The sequence below is a fragment of the Haemaphysalis longicornis genome, unplaced genomic scaffold, assembly GCF_048455015.1.
Source record: "Haemaphysalis longicornis isolate Haplotype H1 unplaced genomic scaffold, Haemaphysalis longicornis Haplotype H1 scaffold_2, whole genome shotgun sequence".
NCBI lineage: Eukaryota > Metazoa > Arthropoda > Arachnida > Ixodida > Ixodidae > Haemaphysalis > Haemaphysalis longicornis.
In genome coordinates this window covers 931,298-944,360 of record NW_027526295.1, presented here as the reverse complement: position 1 = coordinate 944,360, position 13,063 = coordinate 931,298, and the positions used below count along the sequence as shown (strand labels likewise).

At 48.7% G+C, this 13,063-nt stretch overlaps 1 protein-coding gene and 1 pseudogene across 1 annotated transcript; one reads left to right on the top strand and one right to left on the bottom strand.

Moving 5' to 3' along the window:
* Positions 1–215: 215 nt before the first annotated feature.
* Positions 216–7,583, top strand: LOC144166932 (uncharacterized; annotated as a pseudogene).
* Positions 7,584–9,504: 1,921 nt separating this feature from the next.
* Positions 9,505–11,545, bottom strand: LOC144166963 (uncharacterized). Its single transcript, XM_077696398.1, has one exon. The coding sequence runs from the start codon at positions 11,530–11,532 to the stop codon at positions 9,505–9,507; it is 2,028 nt and encodes a 675-aa protein (XP_077552524.1). The 5' UTR covers positions 11,533–11,545.
* Between the last annotated feature and the right edge of the window lie 1,518 nt (positions 11,546–13,063).

Genomic DNA, 13,063 nt, shown 5'->3' with positions numbered 1-13,063 from the left:
AAGGTATCGGTTACCGCTCATGTAGTAAAAGAAGGTGCACAGGTAAAAAGCAAGAGAAGCCGCCTATCACCCACAAAATCACACCGCGTACCCTACTAGGGGGCTGTCCTTCCCTATGCCGGCCAGTTTGGAGTCCACCGCTGCAATCGTTGTAGCTGCTGCTACGTTTGATACATGCGAGACAATAAAACGCGAAGACAATCGCAACGGCGACCATGAGTCGAAAGCGTGATGAAAACGGCGATTCTCAGTATGTGGTGAAAATCTGGGTGAAATACAGCGCCTCGTCTCTAAGGAACGATTACCGGAGGTAGTGTTCACTACACGGGAAGCTGATGTCGTGTTAACGTAAAATATATATACATATAAGGTGCCACGTCACTGGTACTTAAGGCTCCGTAATAATGGAACTACAGTGACACCTTGTGCTCCCGTCCCCCCCTAAGAGCCTGTCTCCACGGCAGGCGAACGCGTGGCAAATTCATCGGGCCACTTACGTCTTCTACGTGATTTGAAGGCGGAGACCTTGCGATATATCCTAACTTTTTTTGCTGCAATGCCCCATCTGTATAGCTTTCTTCGCATTGGTTTGTTTGTGTTAGGGTCGCGAATGCAACAATATTCTCGTATGTCCTTTTCTTCGCTTTCGCTTCTTTGTCTCACGCCCCGATTTACGTCATCTAGTAGACTAATATACGCCACAGCGTCCAAAAAATCACGGTTCTGCGTGGCTGCTGTGCACTGGTTGTGCTCACCTGTCAGGCTTAAATTGCAATTAAGATTTAAACATGCATATACAACTGTATATGCCAGCAAACGAGGCAACCCCCGGCGTGTACTTACTGCCTTCGTCGCAGGAAATTGCGCCGCCCCGTCAACTGACCTCTCCACTTTACCCATGTATTAATACACCCACGAAGTAATAAAGGAGGCCATGCCGGTACGCAGGTCACTACACATACACTACACGTGATGCTTTGATCACAGACAGCCGTGCCTGGCAGTGCAGCGCCGCGACAGAAAGGTTTGTGCACACCAAAAGGACTTGCCCTCGTCTTATTTCGGACTAGGCATTGTGTCGCTGAACAGCAGCGCTGCTGTGTGCATGCGCAGGATTTCTTTCAACCAAGACAAACTCGTCTGTCGGGCGGGATTCATAATCTGCACGTAAGGATGCACGTAAGGATGTAAGGAGACACCGCCTTCTCTCTTGCATCATCTAGGCTTCCGCGCTGAATACAAATGAGCGGAATTGTTCAGAATGCGGATTGGAACGGATAACAAGTCTATACCAGCGAGGACAAAGATTGCATATATAAAGCCAGCAGTTGCCTAACTACAGTAATTTTTGAACAACCTGCAGGTGTGTGGTTTTAGAAAATAAACAATGATACAATTAAACACTTTCAATAGAGAACAAAAAAAACAGAAACCTCACAACACCAAGGGAGATTGGTCAAACTGAATTAGCGTTGTTGTCGAAATGGAATACGAGACTCCAGATTGCGGATATTTATGCAAGTATCAGAGCAAAAATAGAAGAAGCTCTAAACGCGAAGAAAGAATAAAGGTAACTGTAAGAAGCTTATTCTAGACATAAATTCTGTGTACACGAAGACCCCAGGGGCTCCACTACAAGCAAGATCTCAGATATTGAATATCGAAGAGAAGTAACGCACAGAGCGCTACAACTGCTATCCCAGAAAGAACCGACGCTATCCCAGAAAGAACCTCATGCGGAGCAGCCGGGTCTGACAGGTTTGAAAAGTAACCGAAGACGCGGTTGATAAGGGGCTCATAGGAAAGAAATGAAGCGTTGCTGCATAAGACACCGGGATAAAAGCCATTCTCCTAACCCAGAGGGAAAGCATTGTGCTGAAACAAATAGCATGCATGCTCCCACTGTGCATCAGGAGTTTGCGGGTTCCACATGGCTGAAAAAAAACGAGAGGGTAATTCTAATTCGCAAAAAATCAGTAAAAGAACTGAAAAATTGGCGCAGCTTCTAGTAGTAGTGCAACGCTGGAGAAACAGCAGACCTGGGGGTCGACCTAGCATCTCCAATACTGCCACTGAACCCCAGGAGGTGGAGACGCCGGACCCCAGACGCGGAAAGCCGGTTTTGATGACACTTTAAATCAAAATAACGATAAAGTATGCACAGTCTTTTATTTAGTAGCAATCGTCGCCATCCCTTTCGTCGTCGTCTTTCGACGGCACAACGGCAAAGCCCAAATACTCTTGTAGCGCGTCCTTACCTCGGTAGAACACCACTTCTTTCTCAGCTGGTACGATGAACGTCTTCATGTGTGTATTGTGAAGGCATGGCTTGAGAAATTTCTGGTCATCGCCTTTGGCGCCGCGGACCCGTGGCGGGCAGGTCGCTAAACGACGACGACGGCATAAAGGGGAGCCCCTTGTGTGTCGTAAGCCCAGGCGAAAGCCTGTACGACGCCGGGCCGTAGGCGCGAGGCACTCGCTCACGCGCTCGGGGTTTTCTTTTTCATATTAACAGCGCTACCGACACAGACAGAAAGAAGAGGGCACAAACACGGCGCTGTTTCTTTTCTTTCTTCGCCCAGCGTTTTCGTGTCGGCCTAAACAGCTCTGCTGTTAAAAATCAGAATTAGGGGTGGTGTGGGACACAATTTTTTTCACAGAATTGTTTCTTTTATTATTTTTGTTCTCGACTGACCTAGCCATCAGGACAAGAGATCAGCATCAAAAATGAACTAAAACTAAAACTAAACAACTAAAACTAAAAGCAACTAAACAAAAATTGAGGATGACGGCGACGACCACGAGTAAGGCGGCCGCTCCGTATTTGGCGTTAGGTCACGCGAAAGCCTGGACGACGCCGGACGGTTGCCGCGAACCACGCGCTCACGTGCGCTCGGTTTTTTCTGATAAAGCCATTGGCCGAATGTCCTGCCCGGCGCCTCACAACGGGAAGCCGGGTGATCGAATGCGAGGCATCCGCTCACGTGTGCTGGGGTTTTTTAAAGACGATAGTCTTTCTTGGGCTACTTAAACCCAGAAATTTTGGTATGTCTGTATGTCTGTGTGTCTGTATGTCTGTCCGTCTGTCTGTCTGTGACTCTATTCAGCCACCCGGCCAAAGCAAAACAATGCCTGCGCAATAGTCTTATATAGTCACAGCTAAATCTACCCGTCTATGTCCGGTGTAATGTTGATACTTGTCAACATTGTTGAATAAGAACAAGACATTACGCAAATATGAGACAACAAATCAATACAGAAGTGATATTTGCAGTGTTCCTTTACAAAAAAATCAAACATGCTTGACTTTTGCGACATTAAATACTTCATCAACTGCAGAAAAACAATTTACTCCGCCGTCGCCTGCTGTCGCCAGCGCCACTATAGCTTCTGGCGCCATTTTAAGAAATCAACCGGCAACAGTTACCCAAGGTTCCACTAGATAGTTTCCACGTTCTGCTTGCAACGCACGTGGAGTAGGGAAACGCGGTTCTATAAACGTTGAAGTAGGGTGCCTCGATTAACGCGCGTCTTCGCCGTACGGCAGCGTTCACATCGAGACACCCGGTTTGGAGCAGTGGAACGCGGGAAATTTAAAATGATTTAACCAAACCTTTGATGTCTTTATCTTGGGAGGAGCGCGACGCAAGAGGAACAACATGAGAGGTGAGCGGTAAAGCGAAGGGAGGCATTTACTTGGCAAAAGTCGATAAAGACTATCGTCTTTTGACGACATTTGCAACGAAAGGAGCAGATACGCGGCCAATTTTTTATATGTGACTGCGTCTCATTCGCTCGCCTTGTCCCTCATCCGGCGTCGGCGTTATTGTCGGCGCCCGCCCCTCCCCCATTCTCCTCACCGCGTGAGCTGCACTCTCCGTCGCTCACCCCCTCTCCTCTCCCATAGCGAGCACTCTCTCGCTAGAGTGCCTAAAAGAAATATTCTAGGCACTCTACTCTCGCGAGGGGCATTGGATTGGATTCGAATGGATTGGCTTGGCTTGGCTTGGCTTGGCTGGGATTGGATTGGATTGGATTGGATTGGATTTGGATTGGATTGGATTAAAGTGGATTGTGTTGGATTGTGTTGTGTCAGCCGCGGCAGACGCAATGGAGCCGGCCCGTCCCCTCACCGTTAAGCGCGCTATAAACCGCGGTGCCTGAGCCGCTCCGTTCCATCGTTCCAGCGCCGTTCCTCCGCTGTCCAACGTGCAACGTGAACTCCCTTTGCGTCGCATCTACACAGGGGTTCCCGCGAGTGGAGGTGGGAGATTTCTTTTTTGTCTATGCCGGACGTATTTGTGCCTGCCTGAACAGCTTTGCTGGTAAAACCACAGATCCACAAGCATATACTCTCCACTGTATACGAGTAGGTTACAAATACAGTAGTTACCTCTTTAGGCAACCCCCTACGTTTTTCACCACGAAGATAGCCTGCCTGCTTAAGGACGGTTAATTAAAATACATGAAAAGTACAGCATCAATCAATAATCAGGGGATAAGTGTTTTGAAAACTCAGTGGCCATATCGCCGCAATATTGCTTGGGCTGCGAGATAAGTAGTAGGTGGGGTTTATGGGGTTAGTGGGCACGGGAGCGTCACGACGACCAGCACCGCACACGCTCTGCGCTTTTATGTTACGCAGGCATTCGTGGCCTCGTCGTTCCTGCTGTTTTCGCTGCCTGCCCAAGACCTTCCAGCAACACCACACGTGCGGCCACAGTTCGCGCGCAACGATTACGATCAGCGAAGCTACCACGTACGTCCACCAGAGCCAACCTTTCGTCCACGCATCAACAGTACGGAGTACGGCGCACCTACGTCATCAACCGCTACGTCACGCCAAGGCTGTGGCTTAAAAGGCTGCGACTACCGTCACAACCTCAGTGGGCACGGGAGCGTCATGACGACCAGCACCGCTCACGCTCTGCGCTTTTATGTTACGCAGGTCAGTAAACAACCCTCTCTGTACGCTAAAAAGAGCGATGACCGCTGCCTTTTGTTGCTCCCGTGCCCAGGGGGGCTATGTGAAACTGTATGCGACTGCTTCTCAATGATTTTTTTGCTGTTGTGTTCGGGGGATGTTGAGGTCAATCCAGGTCCTCCTAGTACACGCTCTAAAGCCCTAACGGAAATCGATTCCCTACCGGATGATCCGAAAGAACAGATGTCTGCCATTTTCTACATCCTAAAGGACCTCCAGGCACGTTCCATATAGTCAGCCAAGGGACAGTCCGAGTTAGTTGCTGACGTCAAAGCTATAAAGGCAGGGCAAAAGATTTTAGAGGCCCAAATTGGCTCCATTAACCAACGTCTGGACACGCTTGAAGAAAAAACGAAGGGTATAGACGAGCTAGAAGATACCGTTGCCGGCGTTGAAGACAACGTAGCTAATTTGGAAGCTCGAGTTGACCCCTTAGAGTTAAGTTTGAACGAGTTAGAAGACCTGTCAAGGCGCAGCAATATTATCTTTCGAGGAATCCCCGACTCGCGCGAATCGTGGGATGAATCAGAAAAAAATTACTAAACTGCCTCAATGGCACAATCGACAACCTGCCCCATAACGCAATTGAACGCGCACATCGACTCGGAAAATACTCGCCAAACACATGCCGTCCCATTATAGTGAAATTTACAAGTTTCAAAATTAAGGATACGATTCTTGCCGCTCGAGCAACATTGAAAGAAAAAACGTAGTAATCAGTGAGGATTACTCCGTCGGTACACGTAATCTTAGAAAAAAGCTTTTGGATTATGCAAAAGGCCTGCCCGATTCCCCCAAATATCAGCTTAGATACAACAAGCTAGTCATAAACAAGAAAACGTATATGTACGACTCTGTAGCCGACAAAGTTATCGAATTCTCGTCGTCGCACAAAACTAACCACCTTGCTAGTAGCACCGATGGGCAGGCGTGCGCAGACTCCATCGGTACTTCTCAACCGTCCCCTCAGGCACGTGTCGAAAGCCAGGGAGTTGAGAGGGGCGGTGCGAATCGTGCATCAAAAGTATCTTTCATGCATTGTAACATTCGCAGCATTATGAACAAGCGTGACTGCTTAACATCGTACATCGACACCTGCAATCCTGATATAATAGCATTAACCGAGACATGGCTGCATCCAAACATCCAAGATAACGAGTTATTTGACCAGGCTAACAATTTCACTGTGTATCGCTTTGATCGCAGTACACGACACGGTGGCGGTGTCCTACTAGCAGTGCGTAAAGAAATACCATCAAGTGTTGTCCACGTTAGTAACAGCATTGAAACTGTTTGGGCTGTCGTCCAGATAGCTCACCAAAAATTGTTTTAGGAGTGTGCTACCGTCCACCCAATTTTCCACCAGGCTTCACAGATCATCTACACGATTTAATTAACCACGTGATATCCAGCTACTCGAATCTGCCCTTAATCCTACTCGGCGATTTCAATCTTCCAAATATTAGGTGGCAAAATCAACCCCCAATCCTGCAGCCCTTTTCTTCATTAGCAAGTGACTTCATGGATGTTTGCACATTATTTTCATTAACGCAGCTCATAACCAAACCTACAAGAATCACGCAGTTGGTTTCTAGCACACTTGATCTGGTTCTAACATCTCGCCCTGATCTTGTTTCCAACATAACATATCTTCCAGGACTGAGCGATCATTTATTGCTTACATTTGACGTGAATCTGATACCTCCTAAAAAAGAGCGAAACACTAAAATTATTCGAAATTACAACAAAGCCAACTTCCAAGCAATCAACGTCGAACTGAGTAATTTTCTAGACATATTCACCGCCAGCTTTGACAGCCGTAGCGTGCAAACCAACTGGGACATGTTCTTATCAAAAGTCAATGATCTTACATCTAAGTACATACCCGTGCATACTATCACAGTTAACCCAGAAGCTCCGTGGTATAACGCTCACTTAAAACGTTTGTCAAACAGAAAAAAGCGCCTGTATCGGTCTGCTAAACCATCTACAAATCCCGCCCGTTGGCAAGATTACAAGACAGCCTCAGAAGAATATATAGGAGCACTAAAAAGTGCCAAAGATAACTTTTTCCGCAATAACCTGCCAAACATGCTCACAACTAATATCAAAAAGTTTTGGGGCGTGATAAACGCCAACAGTGACACTGTCATATCGCTTGTTCATAACAACGGTGAATCTATTCCTGATGAAGACTGTGCTTCCTTGCTTAATGGTGTCTTTTCACAAAACTTCACTTCCGTTGCACACTGCCCATCACCACAACTAGAATGCTTTGATTACCCTGCAATGCTGCCGCTAACAATTGATTACGATGGTGTAAAAAGTGCTTTAACATTGTTAAATGTATCTTCAGCCCCAGGCTGTGATTTAATTACTCCCAAGTTCTTGGTGGGCACACTTTGTTATTCTTCAGTCTTTCTATCAATGATTTTTCAGCAGTCCCTCACGGAAGGTTCTCTGCCATCACACTGGAAGGTTGGTAAGGTTGTTCCATTTCACAAATCTGGTAACAAGCAATGCCCATTCAACTATCGTCCAATTTCGCTTACCAGTATTCCATGTAAGATTCTTGAACACATTTTGTATTCACATCTAGCCAACTTCCTCGAGACGAATTCTTTTTTTACACCATCCCAACATGGCTTTCGTAAATCATATTCATGCGAAACACAACTGGCATCATTTACGCACAAATTAAACGTTATTCTTGATCGTTCATCACAGGCAGATTGCATATTTTTAGATTTCAGCAAAGCTTTCGATAAAGTATGTCACAAACTTCTGTTGCTTAAACTCCGGTTTCTTAATCTAGATTCACAACTCTTAACCTGGATTGAATGTTTTTAACTAACCATTCCCAATTCGTCAGCGCTAACGACAAAGAATCTGAGCTAAGTGCTGTGCGCTCTGGTGTGCCACAAGGCTCAGTTCTTGGTCCGCTCCTCTTTTTAATCTACATTAACGATCTACCCTGTAATGTTACTAGCAACATTCATCTCTTTGCTGACGACTGCGTGATCTTCCGAGAAATAACATGCACTAACGACTTACATATTCTTCAGTCAGATCTTAATGCGGTTTCAGAATGGTGTAACAACTGGTTGATGGAATTAAACCCAAATAAGTGTAAACTCATGCGTGTAACTAGGTCTCCTAGCACACCGCCTGTGTACTACCTAGGTAATAACCCGTTAGAAAATGTACCCTCTTACAAATACCTTGGTGTGCACATCACAACTAACCTAACCTGGAACGTTCATATCACCTATGTAATTAACAACGCCAACCGCATGCTTGGGTACCTACGCCGTAACTTTTCAAAAGCCCCTTCCACTCTAAAATTACTCCTATACAAAACACTAATTCGCTCAAAACTAGAATACGCAGCAGCAATATGGGATCCCTTTCACGTCAATTTAATACAGTCGCTAGAAATGGTTCAGAATAACTCGGCTCGTTTCATTACATGCAATTACAATCGCACCGCAAGCATATCATCCATGAAAGCAGACCTTAGTCTACCATCCCTTGCATCACGCCGTAAAGTTTCCCGCTTATGTCTTTTTCACAAGTTCTACCACCATGCCTTCTTACATAATGAATTCATAATCCGTCCACATCACATTTCACAACGTTTGGATCATCCCTTCAAAGTCGGCATTCCTTCCTGCAGAACTAACTTCTTTTCGCAGTCTTTCATGGCACGAACATCGAAGGAATGGAATGGCCTTCCAAACCCGACAGCAACCATTCGAGACTTCAACCTTTTCAAGAACGCAATAGCTAACATTGTATGACCAGAAACGTGCTTACTGTATAACTATTGTTCTCTTTTTTTGTTCTTTCGTTGTGTTGTTATTTTCACTGTTTCTCCCTACCCACTCCCCTCTGTAATGTCTATTGACCTTGAGGGTAAATAAATAAATAAATATATACCGCTTTCCGAAGATACACACGACTGATGCCGGAGCGCGACGCTCTTTCTTCAAGTAGGTAAGAATTTTTCCATTAGGAAGTACCATGCGACATTGCAATTGTTGTTGTTGAAAACATTTATCAGAAACCTTACAACACAGGATGGGCCCCTATATTAAGCACTGGGTGACAATTTTATGCTACTTAACTTAAGGCCGCAAACGCAATCTTCGCACTGGGTACCAGGCGCTATAGTGAGCTTTACGCTGCTTCTACGCAGCGCACTTTCCAAATGCTCCACACAAAAGATACGCAACAAACAAGTTGAGGCTTCGACGTACATATTTATGCCATGTGGCCGGCCGTATTGGGTCGTCACAGGCTCGGCAGCTGACCGGCATAGGCGCCAAGAGAGATGGGGTGAAGGTAGAAATAGTTGCAAGGCGTAAGTCTGGCGACGGCATGAGCGCGGGCGTTTGTTGTTCCATGAGAGGGATGTGCTAGATGGTGGTGGTGGTGAAAAACATTTATTAAGTCTATATACAAGTGAGAGATAGGGGCAGCCTTAAGGGCCGACCCTGTATAAACTCTAGGAGGAGTCCCTAGTCCGGGACCCCTGTGGCTTCCGCGGCGGCGCGCGCCCTGGCCACGAAGGCTCGTTGGCCCTCCAAGGTCGAGCAGCCGAGCAGGGCAGCCTCCCAGCTCTCACGGGTAGGGGGGGAAGGGGACGTGATTGGGGGGACCGCCGGGTTGGATGGGCATGCCCACACCATGTGAAAAGTATCCGCAAACGGATGGTCACAGTGTGGGCATTCCCCGGAGAAGGCCGGATTGAAGTGCTTGAGTATCGCCGGGCACAATACCGTGTTAGTGTATAGCCGTAAGAGCCAGCGCTCGTCAGCATTAGTCAGGCCCGGCGCCGGAGGCGGAAATCGGAGCCTGTTCAATTTGTACATCGCTGTGATGTCGCGAAATGAGCTGACCGGGTTAAGTTCTGGATCGTCAAGAGATGGAGGGCGAGGAGGGTCCCGGGAATCAAGCGCGCGGGCTGAGGCATCGGCAGCCTCGTTACCACCTAGTCCTGCGTGAGCTGGAGTCCAGATGACGGAACGTGTATTTGGGCGGTCCATATAATAACAGCCCTTGAGGATTCGAGCAGCGCGAATGGTGATGCGACCTTTGGTAAGATTTTGGCACGCACTCCGCGAATCGGTAATAATGATCCGAGATGCGGGGTCTGCTGCGGCGAGAGCTATGGCGACTTCCTCCGCATGAGAAATGTCAGGTGCTCGAAAAGTGAGTCCTTGAACAGGCACATTTTGATGAATTACGGCTGCCGTGTACCACCCCCCGTGGGGAGGGCCAGACGCGTCCGTGTAGAATACTCCAGGCCGGGACCCATAGCGTCCTTGCAAAGCTGTAACCCGCGCAGTTCGCCTGCCTTCGTGAGTACCCCTAGCCATATTTTGGGGTAGAGGCTGGATATCCAACGCACCACGCCAGTCCTCTGGGATCGGGGTTCGCTCTTCTGCCTGATATGTGTAGGAGATGTGGAGGCGTTGTAAGAGGCATCTCCCAGCGTGCGACTTGGTAAGCCGCAGGTACTGGTTATGGAGATGGGCCTCTTTGAGTTCTCCGTACGTGTTGGTCATGCCCAAATCTGCAAGACGCTGGTTAGACGTCGAGATCGGGAGGTCGAGGGCGCGCTTGTATATCTTGCGGAGAATGCCTTCGAGCGTGTGCACATCACATTTGCGCAAACGTAGGTAGGGTGTCGAATATAGGATCCGACTGGTCACGAAAGCGTTGGCGAGGCGCAAAGCATCGCGGCTTCTGAGACCCCCCCGCTTGTTTGAGACCCGACGGACCATGCGGCCCACTTGATCCCCGACCATACGTAACTTGCGCAGGGTTGTGTCGACTTTCCTGCTCTTGTGTATGAAGAGTCCCAAGACACGGATTTCTTCGCGTTCCGGGATTAGCCCGGTTCGCAAGGAAAGTGCGATTTGAGTCGTATCTTTTGGTTTGGGGCGAAGATGCACGTACTCCGATTTTTTAGGGGAACATTCGAGGCCGCAGCAGCGCGCGTATTCATCTACGACCGATGCTGCATGCTGCAGGCTGGCCTCTATGCTGCCAAGGGAACCCTGGGTTGCCCACAGCGTGATATCGTCGGCGTACAGAGCGTGCCGTACGCCGGGGATATCCTTCAGCAGTGGGGGGAGATGAGCCATGGCGAGATTGAACAAAAGAGGAGAGAGGACCGCTCCCTGTGGTGTTCCTCGAGTACCCAGAGGGTATGGGCCATGCTCCTTGCCTTGAATGCGGAGGTACGACTGCCGTTCAGTCAGGAACTGACGGATGTACCTGAAAGCATTATACCCACAGTTCGTTTGGGAAAGATGGGTAAGAATGATTTTGTGGGTAACGTTATCAAAAGCCCCCTTAAGATCTAAGGCGAGGACTACCTTATCGTTACTTGGATGCTCGATCGGCTCAATGACGTCACGATGGAGTTGTAGGAGAATGTCCTGAGCAGAGCGATGTGGACGAAAGCCGTGCATAGTGTCGGCAAAAGTGTGCTGGGCCTCGAGGTAATCGGAAAGCCTATCCCTAACCATTGTTTCCATAAGCTTCCCCACACACGAGGTTAACAAAATGGGGCGTAGATTTTCTATGTTGATAGACTTGCCCGGTTTGGGAATAAAAGTTACCAGAGCCGTTTTCCAATCAATTGGTAGCGGTTCGCGCCCCTCCCAAATTTGATTGAAGTAGTCGAGGAGGTGAAGGTATGCTGGGTCTGGGAGGTTGGCTAGAAGCTTAACAGTCACTTGATCCCGAACCGGCGCCGTTCCTCGCTTCATTTTCGACAGGGCCGCCTTCAGATCATGGAGTTCAAAGCAACGATCCAAGCCTGCGTTCTCCGAGCCTGCATATGAGAACGCCGGTTCGATGGAGTCCTGCGGGCCACAGATATATTTATCCCTAAGAGCCTGTGCCAATTTATCTGCGTCACCCGCGTAAGCGTGGAGCGCACGTTGAAGATGTTTTTGCGTTTCTGTGCGCGTTTGGCTAGGGTCGATGAGAGCCCTGAAGAAACGCCACGTGCTGCGGTTGGACATATGCTTGGCGGCATTGTTGCAGCGTTCTACCCAATTGGAGTCAGCGAGCTGGGCCGCGTACTCGGCCGCTTCCTGAGTGAGGGCTGCTATGCGGAGTTTGAGCTTACGGTTATGCTTCTGTCGGCGCCAACGGCGGACAAGGCTACGCCGAGCCTCCAAGATATGCAGTAGATGTTTATCCACCGCCGGCGTGGCCTCTGAGAGCTGAACCGTCTGCTCAGTTTGGCGAAGCGACGTCACAAGGTGTTGAGACCAAGTGGCGTAGCCTTGTTGAGCTATGGGGGCCGAAGTCGTGTACTCCGAACGGAACTTGTTCCAGTCCGGAAGTTTCGCTTGTTGATGGGGACGGGTAAGGGGATGCGTCCGAATTGTAGTGAGAAGAATGCAGTGGTCGCTGCCGAGGGTTTCATCGGTGTTGAGCCATTCTGCATGCCTGATGTGCTTGGCAAGTGTGAGATCAGGACATGTGTCCCGAGTTACAGAGTTGCCAATGCGGGTTGGGTGTGCGGGGTCCGTTTGGATAGTGAGGCCCAAGGCGGAAATAAGTTCCGCCAACTTTCTACCACGCCGTTCCTCCTTACAGTAACCCCAGTGAGGACTAGGGGCATTAAAGTCCCCTACAATGACAAGCGGCTCCCTACCTGCCACCGTAAGGGCTTTGGTAAACACATCAGTGTAAGTTACGTTAGGCAGCTTGGGAGTACTGTAGATGTTGAGGATGTGTAGGGACGGATCTTGCTTCCTAAGCGGGAGGATAGTCACCATAACGTACGAATAAAGCGGATCGCAGTCGAGATCCGCAAGTTTGGCGGTGTAATTTCGATGTACGCAGAGTGCGGTTTGTGAATCCCTTTGGTACACGGTATAATTTGTGAGAGCTACGTGCTCGCCCGTCTCCTGAAGGGCCACTGCCGCGGGCAACTGCGGATAGGTTTCGAAGTGGAGCCGGAGAGCAGCCCGCTTATTGCGTGCCTTAAATCCGCGGCAATTCCACTGTAGGATTGTAAAATTAGCCGAATTTGCACGGTCGCAGCGCGAT

Bases quoted from the DNA above. Each gene is read 5' to 3' on its own strand.
- LOC144166963 (XM_077696398.1), bottom strand. From the start codon at position 11,532: ATGGAAACAATGGTTAGGGATAGGCTTTCCGATTACCTCGAGGCCCAG.